Source organism: Humulus lupulus, chromosome 9 (genome assembly GCF_963169125.1).
Source record: "Humulus lupulus chromosome 9, drHumLupu1.1, whole genome shotgun sequence".
NCBI lineage: Eukaryota > Viridiplantae > Streptophyta > Magnoliopsida > Rosales > Cannabaceae > Humulus > Humulus lupulus.
Genome location: NC_084801.1, coordinates 6,049,833 through 6,068,722, shown reverse-complemented (window position 1 = coordinate 6,068,722; position 18,890 = coordinate 6,049,833). Strand labels below are relative to the sequence as shown.

The 18,890-nt window shown below is 33.4% G+C and overlaps 1 protein-coding gene across 8 annotated transcripts; it reads left to right on the top strand.

The window, feature by feature from the left end:
* The first annotated feature begins 9,198 nt into the window (after positions 1–9,198).
* LOC133800658 (phosphatase PSR1) lies at positions 9,199–17,655 on the top strand. 8 transcript variants are annotated; one of them, XR_009876557.1, is made up of 9 exons: positions 9,357–9,506; positions 10,807–11,041; positions 11,485–11,615; positions 12,105–12,204; positions 12,411–12,950; positions 13,483–13,820; positions 14,345–14,739; positions 15,701–15,778; positions 17,280–17,655. XR_009876557.1 is itself a non-coding variant. In XM_062238686.1 (8 exons), exons 3-8 carry the CDS (start codon positions 10,873–10,875, stop codon positions 14,501–14,503), a joined length of 1,437 nt encoding a protein of 478 aa, XP_062094670.1. In that variant the 5' UTR covers positions 9,199–9,296; positions 9,443–9,506; positions 10,807–10,872; the 3' UTR covers positions 14,504–14,847. The 8 variants fall into 8 exon arrangements, 5 of the variants coding, with proteins under 5 accessions (XP_062094670.1, XP_062094672.1, XP_062094674.1 ...); XM_062238686.1 differs by lacking the exons at positions 15,701–15,778; positions 17,280–17,655 and adding an exon at positions 9,199–9,296 and having other exon boundaries at positions 9,443–9,506; positions 14,345–14,847; XM_062238688.1 differs by lacking the exons at positions 15,701–15,778; positions 17,280–17,655 and adding an exon at positions 9,216–9,296 and having other exon boundaries at positions 9,414–9,506; positions 14,345–14,847.
* Positions 17,656–18,890: the final 1,235 nt, after the last annotated feature.

The following is an 18,890-nucleotide window of genomic DNA, read 5'->3' as shown; positions in this document are numbered from 1 at the left end:
TTAACTCATCAGATGTACACAATCAATGTAGTCATGCATCTTACACTTAAGCACAAAAGGTGAGATTTACTTACCTTAGGTCCTTAGCTTATTTTAAAACGGCTCACCAAGAGTCAATCAATTAAATCCATACAAATCCTATTCAATGACACATAATTTATTAAATTCTATCAAATCCGTAAATATACACTATTGATAGTGTATATTAACAATACCAGAAACTATATAAATGATAATAATAATTATTATCAACGTAATGCAAATCACTCTTCATATAAAATCATGCTTTAAACCTTGCTCATAAGATAATGTACTCTTATGATAATAATAATAATAATAATAATAATCTCAACAATAATAATAATTATCGTCTATAAATAAACTTATTTCAATATTCATAACAAAATACTTCAATAACAATACGTATATGAATGTATATATTCCAATAGTCATTTTATAAAAGAAATCATATTTTTAACATAAAATTGTAATAATCAGTATAATGATAATAATATAAATATAAATATTTATATTATTATTAATTAGTCATAATATCAATTCCAGTGATATAATAAATATACTTTATCCAAAATTCACTGGTCTTGCAAATATCAATAACTGTAAGAAACTAATATTGATATTATTTTAATATTCAAATATTAACAAAATATTAATATATAAGAATAATTGTTAAATAACATGTTTACTATAAATCACACTTTTTATATATATATATATGTATGAAACTATATTCTTGATTTACTTAACAAAATAATAACAATAATAATTAAAATTACTTAATCATAATAATTTCCATATTAATATAAAATCAATTAAATATGTATTTTTATACTTTATTTAATATCTAATATTTTCTAGAAAATTGGACAGCACAACGGCTATAAAGTGGACAATTCCAAAAAATCAAAACCTGTATCAAAAATATATATAATTCCAGACAGCCAGTATAATTACAGAAAAATATTCCATATATCAATAATATATAATTATATACTATAAATACACATAATAACAATCACTCTAATCAATCACAATTAAATCACAATATATAGGTCAAAGAAATTATACCAAAATGATCGGGTTCCACAACAAGTCAAACGATGATTTTCTGAGACTCAAAACGTACTTCAAAACCTCGAACACTAAGTTTCGACCGTCGGTCTACGGTGGATCGCGGTGGCTCGTGGTGGGCCCACCACCCAACTATGGTAGATGTAGGAACAAGTTATTGGGTTTTAAAGCCCACAACACGAGGAGCACGATGGTGGTGACGGATCGGCAAACGGATGCCCGAGGTGGCCGAATCGCAACTTTGAAGTCGCGGGGTGGCCGAACTTAAATCGAGTGGTTGAGGCGTTTAATCGGCGAGTGAGCTCTAGATTCCCGCGCGGGTCGATAGTTCGGAGGCCTCTGAATCCGACGGTCCGGCGCGTGGCTAAAAATGGTGGCCGGAAAGTACTCCTGCGTCGTCGGCAACAGTAATACGCAGAGGAGAGAGAGAGAGAGAGGTTTTCTGAGGAGAGAGAGAGAGACTCGGGTAAAAAAAGAAAGGCTGAAGCCTTTTCTTTTTTTTTTTTTTTTTTTTTAATTACACTTGGACCCAAAATATTAAAATTCTTTTCAAATAAGCCCTTTAGCAAAACTTTCTTAATTTTATAAAAATCCCCAATTAAAATTATATGACATTTGGGTCCAATACTTGACTACTCAAGTTTCTCTCTCTTTAATCTCATTAAAAACATAAAATCATATTTTAAACACTATTTTTCCATTACTATTTCTTAAATTTGTAAACTTGTACATTTTATATATTAAAACTCTGATTTATAATAAACAAAATGTATAATGAAAATGTTGGATATTACAAATATATATTGATAGCATTGCTTACGTGTGCATGACACTAACTAATTAGTCAAAATTGGTAAATGTGTTAGTATCAATTGTGAAGCTGTGACTCATTAGTCAAGTTCGGCAGTGGTACTGGGCACTGGTCATACAGTGCTGACTCACAAGTCAGGAACGGCCTTAGCGTGTTCAATGCAAGCCAATAAAGATTAGATCTAATCGACATCTGCATTAGATGACTCAACAAGAGCATTAATGCCAGACCGACCTCAAGTTCGATGAAAACTAAAAGCGCTTGTGTGACTTACCTATCAGTCACTCATCTGTTTAAGCTAGTGATGGACCCAAAACGGGTATGTTTAAATATTTATACTCGCAAGCGCACGAATCGTATTTATAGAATAGTTTTCGTGTAAGCACGAGGTCGAACCCAAAGGAGTTGTCTAAAATAAAAAAGAAAACTATTTTAAATCAAAAGTAATAAATTCTAACCTAGTTCCAAAAATTGATGAGTTTTAATATTATGAACATAAAATAAAAGATTGAAAAATAAAGCTATTTAAGAGAATGAAAATGAACCAATAATGATTTGACAATAAGTGTTAAAAGAAAAGATTATTAAGATTTATTAGTATATTGATTCCCAAGTTTTAGTGATAGTTAAAATAATTTAAACTATCATTTTCCAAAAAGATTTATAATTTTAAACACAAATTTCTTATAAAAAGATAGGATTTTTCTTCACTTTTCAAAATTATAATTTCAAAGCATTTAGTGTAAATCAATCTAATGAAATAACAAATAAATCAATGAACATTATTTATAAGGCAAAACATAATATTTTTGTTCTAAGCATGGATGTGTACAATTTAATGACACATCTTACACAAAGAATATTATGTTTATGCACTAATGAAGAACAAAGTGTAAATATGTTCTAACAATCTAAAATACAAGATATTTAAGATGAAAGAAATATATGAAGAAGAAAAATCCATAGACTTTGTTGCATTACAAGGGAAATCAACATACAACATAAATATTACCTAGTTACAAGTTACTTCATCATGATCTTAATAATCTTATGAAAAAGATTAGAAGCACATAACTATAGTAGAAATTATAAAATAAAAGACATACATACTTGCAAAATGCTCTTGAAAAACCCAAATGGAAGAGAGAATGTTAGAGAGAAAATGAGAGAAAAAGATGGTAACCAAAAACATTAAGCACACCTAAAAATGGTCTTCAAAACCCTTATTTATAGCCAAAATGAGATTATTAAGATAATCAATTTAAATTAAGTAAATTGATTAAATTAATAATAATATGGTAAATAGGGGTAAAATGTAGGAGTGATGATGATTTTGGGGTAAAAATTGTGTAGAAAATGGGTGAAAAGTGTGGCATTTTTAGACAAAAGGGACAAAAAGTACATTATGGGCTCAAGAATTGGAGGCTTTGGCTGTTGGGCGGCTGTGGGCGTGTGGTGCCAGGCAGGCCAAAGGTGGCTAGCAGCTGAAATTTGGCAGAGGAGAAGGCAGGCCAAAGGTTCGGGCCTGCAGGTGTCTTCGGCCCACATGGGCTGGCTGGTTATGTGATGGAGGCAGCTGGGCCTTGGAGCTGGAATGGGCCGAATGGGTGGCTGTCTTGGGCAATTATGCTAGAGGCGTGAGCTTCATTGCTGGGAGGGAAAATTCTGAGAGAAAAATGGGACAGGTGGCAGCTGGATGATTGATTGCTGGAAGGGAGTTGCTAAATCAATTATGCTAGGCGTTGGAGGCAAAATTGCATATGCTGAAGGAGGAATTGACTTGAGGTGTTAGGCGTGGGAAAGGGGAGCTTTCAGTGTGGGCTTGGGCCTTGGGCCAGGCTTGGGCTGGCTGATCATATTTCAACAATGCCAGAATCTCTTTGTTTCTTCCACAAAAATGCCACAAATGAAATAATTCTCCTACAAAATAAATTATAAACTAAATTAAAATTAAATATTTTCATTAATAAAATATACCATATAACTCCCATGAAAACATTAATTAAAATTTAATTTACATAACATTCACTTTTCAATAAAATCAAAATTTTAACATTCAAACTAACAATACTAATTATAACTAATTCAATTACAACATAACACACTAAAATAACTATAAAAACATATAAAAATCTAGAAAACTACAATAAGACTAATAAATTAAAAATTACATAAAAAATTAATAAGTTAATTAAAAACTCAAGAACTAAGCAACAATTAGCATATAAAATATGGTAAAATAACTCTATTTTGTAGAGTTATCAGCTAGTGACTACCCATCAGTCACTCATCTGATTAGAGCCATTGTAGGAAAGCCCAGGTAATGGTTTCGTTACACGGCTATGGGCACCGAGCCCCATAGTGACTTGCTTGTCAGTCATTTAGTATGGTTAACAGAACCTTAAAGTGATATTCACTCATCTGTTCAGGGCTATAAGCTCTGTATGATTATTCTAATCATCATTTGCATGGCTTTGGGTATCGAGCCCCGTAGTGACTTGCTTGTCTGTAACGCCTTGGCTACCCCAGAACAGTTACGGTGAACAGTGAACCAGAAATTTGACTCGCTACCCGAGTCCTTTGGTTAAAAACGTGATCTAAGTGTAATTATCAGGTTAAGGTGAAAAAACAATAAGAAGGAAAGAATATATTTCATTAAGTAAATAAACTGTTCATGAGCCATTCAAAATGTTTACAAGTTGTTTACAGTACAAAATGGTCGCTATTGTTTCAAATTTACAATCCCCGCCGACCTAAGCGGAAAAAATAGGGTAAACCCCTAGTCCCTCTGAGAACTCCCTGACCGTGGTGGTCAAGTGGCCAAATATGTACACAACACCGCCTAAGCTCTCCACTCAAGGTTGGGTGAGCTTCTCTTTCCCTTTACCTGCACCACATAGCACCCATGAGCCAAGGCCCAGCAAGAAAACACAATAAAGCATGATATAATATCAACAATGATCATAATAATCATCCAGGACTATCCGTCCAAAACAGATAGGTGACAGTAGCAAAAGTCATAAAAGTGGGTACAACTCCCTTTAGCTATGTGACGATAGGGTCACCAGGGCTTAACTGATAAGTTGTTCTTTCATAAGTTTGATCAGGATAAGTGTATGGTGAATGATCACCAACATAACCTTCCTCATGACCATAGAGTCATAACCTTGGAACATCGTTCCCTAGCCATGTGACAACAGTCACCGGGGCCCTATGCCCTGGCTCTGAGTACCAGTCTTAGACTAGCCAAGCGCTTTCAAGTTCTTCAACTTTAGGGTCGGTCCAGCATTAATGCCATAGAGTCATTCAATGCTGATATCGATTAGATCTAATCTTCATTTGGCCCGGCGTTTATAATGCTCTGCCATTTCTGACTCTTGGGTTAGTGTCCCTGACTAGTCAGTGCCATAAACAAGTAATCAACATTCACTAGCATTTAATATGCAATCCATGTCCACATATATCAACCAACATGCTTCAATAACAAACCATGCATGTCATATACATATACAGGGTGCAACTGTATTCATACACTGTTTTCTTACCTCTAGTTCGAGTGAAAATTATTATAAGAACGACCCCTGAGAACGATCAATCTTTTACTTCCTTGACGGTCACCTGGTCATAACAAAAATATAGGATTCATCAATGAAAATAATAAGCAAAGGATTCCCAAACCAAAACCTAGCCTCCGAGACATCGAATCCTACTAAACCGGGTAGTAGGATCGATCCCGAGGCCTAAGGCTTGAATCCCCAAGCTAAAAACACAATTCTGGCCAAAATTGCCCTGATGGACCGCAGCTCACCAGAGCCATGCTGTGGCTCACCTCCCTGACAGAGGCAATTTTACCCCAGAAGCCAACTTAGGCCGCGACACACCATAGCCAGGCCGCGGCTCATTACGCAAAACAGCAAGCACCAGTTGATTTTTCCCCTGCGTTTTCCCTTGGAACCAAACCTTCAAACCAATTCCAAACCTCCTCCAAACACCCAATTTAACCTCTAAACAACATCTATATCAAACCCTCATCAAAACCCAAGTCAAACATCAACCTAACTCCCATTAATTCCAACTAACCACTAAGAAATCACAAATTGAAATCTTAAACTAAAACAGAGTAAAAACCAGAAACTTATGGCTGAACTCACCTCAAATCTGAGTTTAAACCTCCTTCAATGGCTGAACCAAGTCTACAAACCCAGCCCCTTGATTTCCTAGCTTGAAACCTCACTTTGAGCTAAAAAACTCCAAAGAAGAAATGGTGGAGAATGATGTACGGGAAGGAGAAGTAAAACCCTGTTTTGCTCTGTTTTTTTCTACAGCCATCTAAAGTCATATAAATCCAAACCCAAATGACCTAAATACCCCTAGGTCACTTAAGGTTTCCAAAATCATTCAAAGGGTAAAATTGGTACTTTCCACTTATCCCGTTAATCATAATTAACGCTTCCCAATTCCCGCTAATCTCAACATTCTCAAACACCAAGAATTCATATCCCGTTACCCTAAAATTCCCGGTAACGCTCTAATCACTAAAACACCCCGAGACTCATCCCGAGCCCCAAGCTTAAGCCTATTATGACCAAACCAATAAATTATACTTAATGATCGTCTCATGCCGAAATATTCGAACCAATCCACATTATAATGTGGCCTCACAATATATCATTGACATGCAAACAAATATACAATTATGTCCTCAACGAGCCAAATTACCAAAGCACCCCTGTAAACAAATGTGGACCCACATGCATGCATTTAACATTATATTATAATATAATTCTCATAAACATGCATAAATTCATTTAATGGCATAATTAAACAGTTATGGCCCTCCCGGCCTACTAATCCAGCCATTAAACCATATTAGGGAATCCGGGGCATTACATTTTCGGTCACTCAGTATGGTTTACTAGTTCCTCAAGTGTTAAATCACTCATCTGATTAGGATTGACTTGATAGTCATCCAATCAGGAAGACAGGATTTCTTATCCTTGATTCCCCAGTATTATCTGAGTTTATTTGCATGCTTAAATAGAGCTATGTTTGCTAGGCATGCCAGATATGATTTGATATCATGATATGACTGTTCATGAGCATATTGAGTTTTCTTGCTGGGCTTCGGTTCACGGGTGCTATGTGGTGCAGGTAAAGGAAAAAGAAAGCTGGACCATCCTTGAGTTGGAGAGCTTAGGTGACGATGTGTACATATGCAGCTGCTCGACCGCCACGACTGAGGTCTGTAACGAGAGGAACTAGGGTTAAACCCTGTTTTGCCGCTTAGATCGGCTGATTGTAAATATTTTCTTGTAATAGACCTTTAAATTATATTTTTGGGATCCCAATGTATATAGTAAACGTTCTAATGAAACGTTACACCTTAACCAAAATTTTTAATCCCTAAACTGCTAATCATACTTAGTTACACAATTTTGGCCAAATGACTCGATTAGCGGGTTTAGCACTGTTTATAAGGCACACCGTAGCAGTCCCTGGAGTTTAGGGCGTTACAATTACAATTTTATTTTTTCTTTTGTCTTAGGAGCAGGTGGTCATGGTTACTTGATACAGGCCATGAAATGAATGCTGGATTTTGGATTGGACTTTGTTTTCGATCTACTCTTTTGAACTTGATTTGTGTTGTAGTTGACCAAGACTTAGATTTAATTTGTGTTGTAATAGACTATGGACTTTGGAATTTAAGTTTAAACTCTAACCATGTGTTGTGATTTGTGGTTGTAGGCTTTTGGTTTTAATTATGTTGTGTCTTGGATTGGATAATAGACATTGCACTTTTGATAATGTGCTGTGATTTGAGGTTATGCTTATGGACTTTTAATTATGTTTCAAACTTTCAAAATTTTGAATATAACTATGTTCTATGTATTTATGTTTCAAAAAAGCACAAAAATGGATTCCAACATTCCAAATTTTGTAGTTTTTTTTTAACTAAAACTTTCTCAAAAATTATGAAAAGATAATTAAAAAAAAACTTCGATTTGGTCGGGTTAACCACCAAATGGTAGTCCAACACGATCAATTTTTTTCTGTAATAGGTTTGGTTGGTCGGTCTTTGGATCGCACCAACTGGACCGAAAATCGAATTATGAATTTAAGAATATGAAAAAACTGCCAAAACTGACCAATGCTCAGCTCTACCATCCATTGCTCAAAATCACATCTGAGCTCGTTGAGAAAATGTTTAAATTTTTAATTAATTAAAATATGATTTTTATTATTTTAATTTAATAATTATTTATTTTATATAATTTAATTCATTAATTAAAAAATATGAGAGTATTTTGGTCTTATTGAAAAATATTTTAACCAAAATCAGATCCAAAGTACTATTTCGATCTATTTTACAAAACTAATAGTCCGTTTGATCCACTTTATAAAACATATTATTCGAGTTATCATTTAACAAAACACACGAGCTAATCAAGTATTCGAACAAAACAAAGTGACCAAACTGGAATTTTTCGACGTAAGAATATAACTTTTTTTCTTCAAAAATTACAAAATAACAACTCAAATTTTGATTAGGCAGGTTGCCTAACCACCCAACCTGACTTTCTACTGTCTAGTTTTCACAAGACAACCATCTTTAACATGGGTGGATCAGTTTGGCCCAAGACTATTATAACTACCTCAAATTTTTGTTCTTCATTACATGCCAATATATTACACACCAAAGGCCTTGGGGTGGAATCGAACCATGGCTTTCTCGTAAAGAGAAGATGTGTGGAACCAACAAAGCTCAACCTAGGACCACTAACGACCTTTTGAGACTTCTCTAAATACTTGTTTGCTTATATTTCAGGTGAAAAATCATTTACAAGAGGCTGACTTGTACGAGAATTGGGCTTGAGAGCAAGTTTTGGCTTAATTTATTATGTGTTATAATGTACTAAAAAACATTGTATCAAATTCGAAGTGTTGATGTTGTTCTTGTTCTTGTTGTTTTATTTGCAACAGGTGTGAAATGAATACAGTTTCCACAGATTGGTTTTGTTCGTTTTGACTAAAAAAATATTAAAAAAAAAAAGAGAAAGAGAAAAATAAATAATAAAAAAATGAGGACGTGGTCAACACGCGCGAGAGAAGGAGAGTGAAGCACTGACCGAGGTCTACCAGTGTAAAAGCCTTCTCTCAGTTTCCGCGAAACTGCACGTGTCAACGCGTCATGATGAGCTGGTTCCTCAGGCCACGTGGCTCCCTCTCACAGGTGGAATCCAGTCTCTGAAGATCCCATCCCAGCCGTCTGTTTGATTCTATGCAAGCCGACATTGCCTCTACCTGACCCTTCTTCGGAGGTTTAAGAGAGAGAAAGATAGGAACTTTAGTCAAGAGAGAGAGAGAGAGAGAGACCCAGTTGCTCCATTCACGGGTATGTATGTTGTGTATATATGTATGTATGTATCTCTCTATACACTTATGTATTGTTCATTCAATTATATACTGTTTCCTATCTCTAAATTACCTTTCTTGTTTTGATCTCTTAAAGCTTCTTCCTTTTTGGTTTTGACTTGATAGAGAGCTACTGCGGTTGAAGTCTGGGGTTTATACTTTCTCTGATTATGCTTGGTTTGTTGCTCTGGTATGCAGATTCTCTTCTTTTTCCTTTTCTTCTTTCTGAGTTTCTTTTTTTTATTTTTGTGTATGAGCTCTTAATTGGGTTTACTCAGGTAATTAAGTCAATTGGGTTGACCTCAATTCTATCATGTTTACCTTGGATAATTTGATGTTTTCGGTTATGGGTTTTGGGTTTTTAATCTTTTCATCAATTGGGTCTGTGGTTTTATCTCCTTGCGTTTCTTATTTTAGATTTTTGTTACTATTTTTGCGGACGATTAGTGTACACATGTTCTCATGTTGATTTTGCTTTTATTCCATTGTTTTCGGTTGATGCTGTGTTGCCAAGTGGGTTAGTTTATTTGTACCAATGGCTCCTATGAGCTAATCCAAAGGAAAGAAGATAAAGAAAAGTGTTTTCTTTTTCTTTACTTGTTACGAGTTATAATTTAGTGTCATGTTGGATACCCAAATTGTATCCTGTTTCAAAAATATACATAACATCATAAATTCACATGATCAATAGTGAGTGGATCATTGGGTATGGTGTTGTTTTGTTGTGTTGACTTGTGTCTTTCACTACTTTTGCTTTGAAATTGATGGTTATGGAGTATAAAGGGGGGTTTTCGGAGCAAATTATGTAGTAACCATGGCGGTACTTAGCATCAAAAGTGTGATCTTGTGCCGAACCAGAGTAACCATATGATGTTTTTTTTCGTGTTGAAGGAAGATAATCTAAATCCCTTGGAAATAGGGAAAATCCAATCATTTGTTTTGTGTTGGCTTGTGTATACTTGTATATATTACAGACGACAACATAGTTAACATTCATTGGAGGCTCAACAAGCATTTAATGAAATATACTTCTTTGCTTTTTTGTATTTTTGTTTTTATCAAGTTTGAGGATTCTGTTGAACCCAAATTAGTCCTTTAGTATGAGCCATACTTTGACTTCTGTTTTGAGGGACAGCTGATTCATGAAGATACCTTTAATCTGTTCTATCAATAGATCATCAATTAAATAATTTATAATTTTAGGAAGTGATGTGAATGGAATACCTTAAAAATTGAAGCTACCTTTTTGTTTTTTTGTCAGAAAGTAGTGAGTATTCAGTGTTTTTCCTATTATGTTGTGCTTTTTAAGGTGATAAAATTATCGCCTTTAGCTCGTAGAGTTTAATTTTTTGTTTTTTGTTTTGGAGTAAGTTTAGTGACTAAATGCTTGACACCATAATGACACAGATATCCATTCTTTTGTCTGTATTTTTTTGGGGGGTTTCTTTTGATTGTTGCTGACAATTTCTTGTGCTGCTTGGTTTGACCAGAGGGGTTTGTTTCCCAGCTGATGTTTCCTAATCAAGTCAGTTGTACATATCACACGTATAGATCAAATGCCATCATTAAAAATGAAGACCCAATCAAGCACGGCCTGTTTAAGAGAGAAAAATGGTCTCCGTGTATGCCAAAAATCAAGCATAATTTCCAAAAAAGCATGCTCTCATGTCAGAATTCCTGATCATACCGCAGATCTCGATGCTTGCTTACAAAGTTGTCAGGATGGTAAGCTACTGAACTTGAAGAAGGTTGTGTTGCTTTTCATTTTTGTTGTAGACTGTACTGAGGTTTTACAGGTTGCCTTTAAAGATTTTGATATTTCATGCTGATTGCTAATACTATGATCACTCGTGAAAGTCTTGGACTTCCATGATGATTTTATTTCTGATGACGAAAGACTATCGGTTTCACTTATTAACTAGTCAGTTTCATAATCTTATGAGGGTTATGTATGGTTTTTCTGTTCTTATTTCGCATTTGAAAACATACCAGCTCAGTTAAACTTCAATTGCCTTTTTAAGCGAATACAAGCTTCCTTGTTTGAATATGAGAATATCAGTTCATGTGAAATATTTCATGTTGTCTTTGAGGAAACAATTTTGCTCTAAGCATTTATTCATATGCAATTTTACATTCATATTTGAAGTCGCATTGAACTTTTCTTGCAGTATGTACGAGTATCCAAGTCTCTACTGAGGACATTGCGTGCGATGAAGCAGTTGACCCTCAGGAATTTCTAGATGATGAAAAATCTCAGTCTCTGAATCAATCTTGTGATTCTACAACCGTGGGACAAATGGTAAATTTTTTAATGAAAAAGTGTTTACTTTTTATACGACATGCAGTCATGGTCTATTATTACATATATATATTTTCATATGTGAGATCAATTTAAGTAAACAATTGTTTTGTATGAGCTTTTCAAATATAGAGAAAATTACATTGAACCACCTCACTTGTGCCAAAATTACAATAACACCTGCCGAATTACAACACCCTGTAAGATTAAAAGGAAAAAAAAAATTCAAACACTCTCGACAAGTCAGATTTGACTAATATTTCATTTTTGCTGTTTTTTTATTATGAACCACTTCTAATTCAACAATAATTATTCATTTAAAATAAAGAATGATATAGCTGAACAATTGGACACATTATTTAACATAATAACTAGAAAAAAGTTTATATTTCTCTCTCTCTCTCTCTCTCTCTCTCTCTCTCTCTCTTATCAATGGTTGTTCTAATTTACTTTTGTACTTACGTATCAACTCTTTTCTGTTTATTGCAGGAGTCTAGCCATGCTTTACCACCACGACTGGAGACTATTTTTTCTCCTTTTTTGGAGTCCATTGAAGTTCGTAGTGAAGCAAATAAGGACAGTGATGCAGGTTTGAGCATTCAATACTAACCAATTTCTTTAAGTTGTCTGCTGGTAAGAAGCGGTTGTAGAAGAAAAAAGAGAGTAAATGCAGTCCAACAATAAATATTCGTCCTAGCTATATTTTAGCTTAAAATTGATCAAACATAAAAAAAATGTTATTGTATGCTTCTCGTGTAAAGCTTATATATGATTTGCTGTTCTTTCATCTATCAGCAGTATGTAGTGACAAGTATCCCGACATTTCTTGGTTAGAAGCTGATGAAAGCGATGATAACAGAAGTTCAGGTGACTATCAATATTGTGATGTGTCAGAGTTCTACATTTCTGACATGATCGTGTCAGACTTTACCTTTGGCGGAACTGCATTCGATGATACTAGCGAATCAAATTGCTTTGCTAATTACGAGCATCCAGAGCCGAACATGCTGTTAGGTGTTGCTGAGCAATTTTGTGTTCTACCTTTACTAGAGGACTCTATTAGAAGCAGTAGTGCCAGTGATGAGAAATCAGATGAACAAGCAATGATGGATCCAAATGACTCTAGCTTGTACTTAGCAATCAATCAGATAAGATCGTGTGACCAGGAGTCTGCTGTTAACTCTTCTGACTCAGATCAGGCTGAGTGTTTTGATCCACAGATGTTTATAAAAAATTTGCCTGAATTATCAGATGTGGTGTCCAATTTCCAATCCAATTCATTGCCCAAGGAAACTTCAAGAAGGAAGCTTATAACTCTAGTACTTGATTTGGATGGTAAGTGGATTGAGTTGCTTGTATCAAGTCATTACATTTATTATTCTGATTTCTAAAATGGTCATAATTTTCTAGTCAGTTTGTCAATTGATTTACTACTTCCACCGTGTTATCATAATTCAGTAGTTTACATATTACTTGAAAAATATAGGTAATTTTGATGTTAATTTTAGGTTCTTTGTTGAATTAACCAAATTCAAGGTATCTATTATATATTGCAAGAGGTCCCTACATGGTCATGAACCATTGAAGGTGAAATAGTTGAAAGTAGGATAATTAAATTTGCCGTGGATTTACCATCCAAAGCCTATTGATTGGTCCATGTGATTGTTCATGAAGTTAATTTAATGGCTTAAATTAAAATACATATTAAAAATTATAAATACATATATGACAGTTTTTATTTCCTCTTTTTAACAAGTGTTAATTTTATGAAGAGGAACACCCTTTTCATATTGTTTTTACTTTCCCATAAAGGAATATTTGTTTGACTATATGATTGATATTGAACCTCCCATTTTCATACATGCAGAAACACTTGTCCATTCTACATTGGAACCTTGTGAAGATGCAGACTTCACCTTCACTGTTTTTTTCAACATGAAAGAGCACACTGTGTATGTCAGAAAGCGGCCTCACCTCAAAATATTCTTAGAGCGAGTTGCTGAGATGTTTGAAGTTATTATTTTTACTGCCAGCCAAAGCATATATGCAGAACAGCTCCTTGATATTCTAGATCCAGATGGAAATATCCTCTCTCGGCGTGTTTATCGTGAATCGTGCATCTTCTCTGATGGCAGTTACACTAAAGATTTGACAGTTTTAGATATTGATCTTGCAAAAGTTGCTATAATTGATAATTCTCCTCAGGTATATCTCATGATGAATTTGCAAAAAATTTCAAACTTTGGTTCCTTCTTTAATTTACACATCTAACCTTATTTCAGTTGCATTTTACGCTATCCTTTTCATATTTGGTTACTGGGGTTTCAAGATTAGTTACACCGTGCATTTGATGTTAAACGTGCCTTAGGATAGAGCTACGAATTCAGCATTTTTGTAGGCTTATCATAAGTAGAACATGCCTTGTTTTAGAGCTACAAAGTCAGTGTGCTTTTAGTGAAAAGAGCTTCTAGGAGCAGGCAACAGGATCCTGTATCGTACATTGATACGAGCTAATGTCTTAGTATTACTCGGTAATTTATTATTCTTCCAACCTTGGTATTTGTAGGAATTTGTAGGAAGTGGTAACAAATATTAATCTAATGAGAGGCAGGGGAGTTATAAGGAACTTTTATTGGTAGAATTGAGGTAAATTGAGGAAGGAAACAATTTTTTTTGCTCTATGTCATGTACTTTAATTCCTAAGCCTTGGTCTCTTTTAATCCTTTCAGGTGTTCCGCTTGCAAGTGAATAATGGGATTCCCATAAAGAGTTGGTTTGATGATCCATCGGACTGTGCACTAATTTCATTACTTCCTTTCTTAGAGACCCTTGTAGATGCAGATGATGTTCGCCCTATAATTGCCAAGAAATTTGGTAATGAGGCATAAGAGCCCTTGCCATTCTCATTTTCTTGAGTATAGCAGCTCCTTATCCCTTACCTATTTTTAGCAAAATTTGGCCTCTAATCTAGCATAATATAAGTTTTTTTCTTCTTCTTAGAGCTCTCTAGATATTAATTATATGAGCTATTATTTGCGTTGCTTTTAAGTTACTCTATTGCTGCTTTCTCTTGTCGTCTCAGCTGGGACCTCTCCGGAATCCTCTCTCTAAGTGTTGTTCAAAGGTAATTTTAGGGATTGTCTTGTTTTTTTAGCTGTACAGTTTATGGGGGGTGTACATGAATTACTGTTATATTGTGAAATGTAATTCTTGCAGAATTGCTTTTTTACTATTTTTAATCTAATTTACCTGCATATTTTTTCCATTTTAATTTGTTTCTATTTAAATGATATAATATATATGTATGCATATATGTTATGCAATTATATTTAGTTGATGCTTTTGTAGTTAGTGAAGTCTGATCTCACAATAGAGCATAGGAAGTTTAGTGGATATGGAATGAAAAGACCTTATATTTTAAGAAATAGTATAGTTAGATAATTGTTCAAAAAGTCAAAATCAAATTAAAATATCTTGGAATTTACTTACACATAAGAATTTCTCAAATGTTAATCTTGGTTTAAAGCAAGTTAGGTTATGGTATTCTAAACATCTTACCTTCCCACCAGCAAGCGGCAGTAGAATTTTTTTTCAGATAGAATTACTGAAACTTGAAAAATACTCATTAAGGCTGATAGTTCCTGTAGACATTCACTTTTTAGTGAATGTATAGTATAGATAATAATAGGATTACTGAGGATAACAATAAATGGATATGATAGTTAAGCACTGAATACATGAAAATGGCTTGTTACAATAAAAAGAAAAAAAAAAAGGATGCAAGAAAGAATATAAAGAGACAAAATAGAGAAATTAGAATGTTGTAAGATAGTTCAAAGCAGACTTTTATATTATATGCAACCAGAAATTCTATAACTAAATTCTCTATCTCCATTCCTATGTTGGAGGATGGCGGTTTTAGTTCATACCATGAACTTTGTAGGTGAGGTAGCTGTTTTCTTCTTCTTCTTATTATTATTATTATTCCATCAAATTATGGTTTAAATCACTCTAATTTTTACTTTTAGATTACTTGTGTTTTCTGATGATTCAGTGAACATAGTTGTCCATTATATTTTCTTCAGAGTTTCTTGAATACACCAGTGAACCTCTTGAAAGATCTTTCCATGATTTAATGAGCTCAAGTTACCCTTGCATACAAGGTATGTACATATGTATGTTATGTATGTATGTATGTAAAGAGCATTATGAAATCACATTGAGATTGATGAACTTTGGTTATCATGCTTAAAATGTTGATGGTCTAATTGAACTTAGAAGTACATACCATTTATGTGCTACAAGTTCTCTTTTTGACTTTAGCAAAGAACATGGCTGTGCTATAATTGTTATTGGGATAGTGATAAATATCACTTGAATTTTTGGTTGAAATCACATCTTATTGTTGAAAATAAGGCCAATAAAGGGGGCAAAAGGAAAGCTTAGTTTTCATTGAATGTAGGAAAATTTTCCTCAAGCCTACATTATGTATTTCTCTATTTGGCATAACTGTATTACTATATGCATGCATATTATATATTTGTAGCACCAAGTGCTGCAAAGATGTGGTTCTTGTTTGTTGGATTTTAATCCTATTTTGTTATAGTGAAATTATTATTCTTGTTTTCCTTCTGTTTTGGAAATGAGAATACAGAAGATATAAAATGACTATGCTATGCCTTAAATGAAATCACACTTCTTTATGGGAAGTTAAATTAGTAGTGCATGAGAAAGTTTGTTTTGAGGAAAATTCCAGTTTGGTGATATTCTGGGAGTTGATGTTTGGTGTAGTCTTCTGACCATAGATCGGGTTATCTACTTCTCTTTTGCAGGTATACCTGTGAGGTAATTTGTCTTAGTTTATGTATCAAAGCATTTTTTCCTTTGACTTCTAGATTCATGAGTGTGATTTTTGGTTTCAGTTCAGCAAAATTTATTTCTCTTTTTAAATTTGCTGTTATCTCACTTTTAAGAGTCCTCGTTTACTATCTCCGCAGAAATTTTCTTCCCATTTCATCTCTTAGAATTCTAAATTCCGAGCAAACATGATTTTGCTTCGATCAAAACACGCTTTCCCTTTTTCCATCCCCATGTTGAGATACGAATTAATGTGTATCGAATTTTTAGTCTGCTATGTTGGTTTATTAATTCTGTGTGTGTGTGTGTGTATACTTGTATGCACTATACTACTGTGTTGCAGGACATTACACTGCTAAGTTAGTCCCTTGATGATGTTTCAAGGCTATCGGTAAAATCGACTTAAACATCAGGATTGCTCTCAGGGCTACCTGTTCATTCGATTTCAAGTTGGTAAATAATTCACAATATGATGAAACAAGTTTTTGAGAAAGAAAAAAAAAAAAACAATGGCACTACTGCTCTGTAAACAAGTGTGCCTTTGAATAAATATTCTCTATGCTGTGATTCTGAAAGTAGTTTCTTTATGAGATTAAAAGCTGGTGATAGACATGCATTGATGGACCAAATTGTCAAAACTAAGAGTTGTGTTATTTGCTCTGATTATGAATACAAAAAAATGACTTGAATTTCATATCTTGATACCTGACCAATTAAGGGAGACAGGTGATGGCTTATGGGATGTACCATTTGCCATCCCTGCTTGACATTATCTAAAATTTACAATTTTGCGCGCATTGTCTGCAGGTCGTGTGCCGAGACCAGTAATAGCTCTTCTGCTAATGCCACATTAGTAGGTACGCAGAGTTTTATTGCTGCTACCATTCTTAGAATTAGATGTGTATAGGTATAGTTTTTTGATGTAGTGAGGAATTTTCAGAAACAAATTGGTTAACTACTGAATTCTCAAGTAAATAAAGAAAGAAGTCAGTTTACATGTAATGATCTCATCTCTTTTTGGACCATTGTTGCTGTGTATTTACTATTACTGCCATCTTTTTCTTTCTTTCTTTCAAGTATCATCTCTGTTTTGTAATCTTGACCACCATCTTGAGTTACTTGATGCTAAATTAGTGTATGTATTACTGGTGTTTATGATTAAAGACAACTGGGTTTTAGCTTTTGTTTTGATTAGAATCATTTTGATAAGTTGCTTTAGCCCTTTTTGCTCTAATGTTCATACATATATGTATATGTATATGTACTTAGCCATATATTAGCTGCTTAAATTTTGGTAAAACTCAACTGGAGCAGGACTCAAAATTTGTCACTCCACCAAAATTTAATCATATTTGGCCGTATAAATTTGTGGACACGATTATGACATGATACAATAATTGATTTTAAGGTTTGTAAGTGTGTCAATAATTTAAACACGAGTATGACATGATTAACGTGTATCTAAATTTAATAAATGGCTTTTGTATCAAATTATGATTTGTTTGATATGATTATATTATCGAAATATACAAGTATGAAATGTTAATTTAAATTAAATTATGAAAAATGTTAATAAATGCCTAGTCCGTTTTAAACGAATCAAGTTATGTTTATTAATTAAACAAGTTTGATTGAAATTTATGTACTAATTCGTTATTGGTGTTTAATTCGAAATTAATACAAATATTAGACGTAACACTATTACTTTTTTTTTTAATCATAATTATCCATTTTAGTGGCACCCAATTTTTTAAATTTGGTAGAAGTTCCAAAAGAGGTTGAGATCCATAGTAAATTTGGTGGAAATAAATTTATAGGTGAATTTTGATCAAATGTATGAGGTATACTAATGTAAATATTAATTAATTATATATTATAGGGATATCTATGGTGAAAATACCGAAGTTATACATAATATTGCATTTATGTACCAAAATTATTTTTTTTATAGTAAAAGTACTTAAGTTTAACTTTTACTTGCACCATTAATACCCATTGTTACCATTTAACGATAAAGTTTGCGGTTAACTTATATTTTTGTCGCCAAAAAAAATAAAACCTTGCATATTTAAGTGTAATATTTTGTATAATTTTGGTAGTTTAGCCACAGCTATCATTTTTTTTATTAATTTTTATTATAAGCTTATAAATTCACAATCTCAAATGAAATAACAAATCATTCAAATTAAAAGAATGATGTCCAATACTTTTTTTTTATTTTATTTATAAAAATTGATTCATTTTTACCAATTTTTTTAACACAAAGGTTTTGACATATTGTTTTTTATCCTAAAATATTAATTTAATACAATTAAAATAAAAAATTCAGTTTTATCATATCTTTTAAAATAAAAAAAATAATAAATTGGATATATTTTTTAAATGGTTTGTTATTGATCACAAATTTGTAAATAAAAA

Bases quoted from the DNA above. Each gene is read 5' to 3' on its own strand.
- LOC133800658 (XM_062238686.1), top strand. From the start codon at position 10,873: ATGCCATCATTAAAAATGAAGACCCAATCAAGCACGGCCTGTTTAAGA. The intron at 11,616-12,104 runs GTAAATTTTTTA...TGTTTATTGCAG, and splicing joins CTACAACCGTGGGACAAATG to GAGTCTAGCCATGCTTTACC. The intron at 12,205-12,410 runs GTTTGAGCATTC...TTCATCTATCAG, and splicing joins AAATAAGGACAGTGATGCAG to CAGTATGTAGTGACAAGTAT.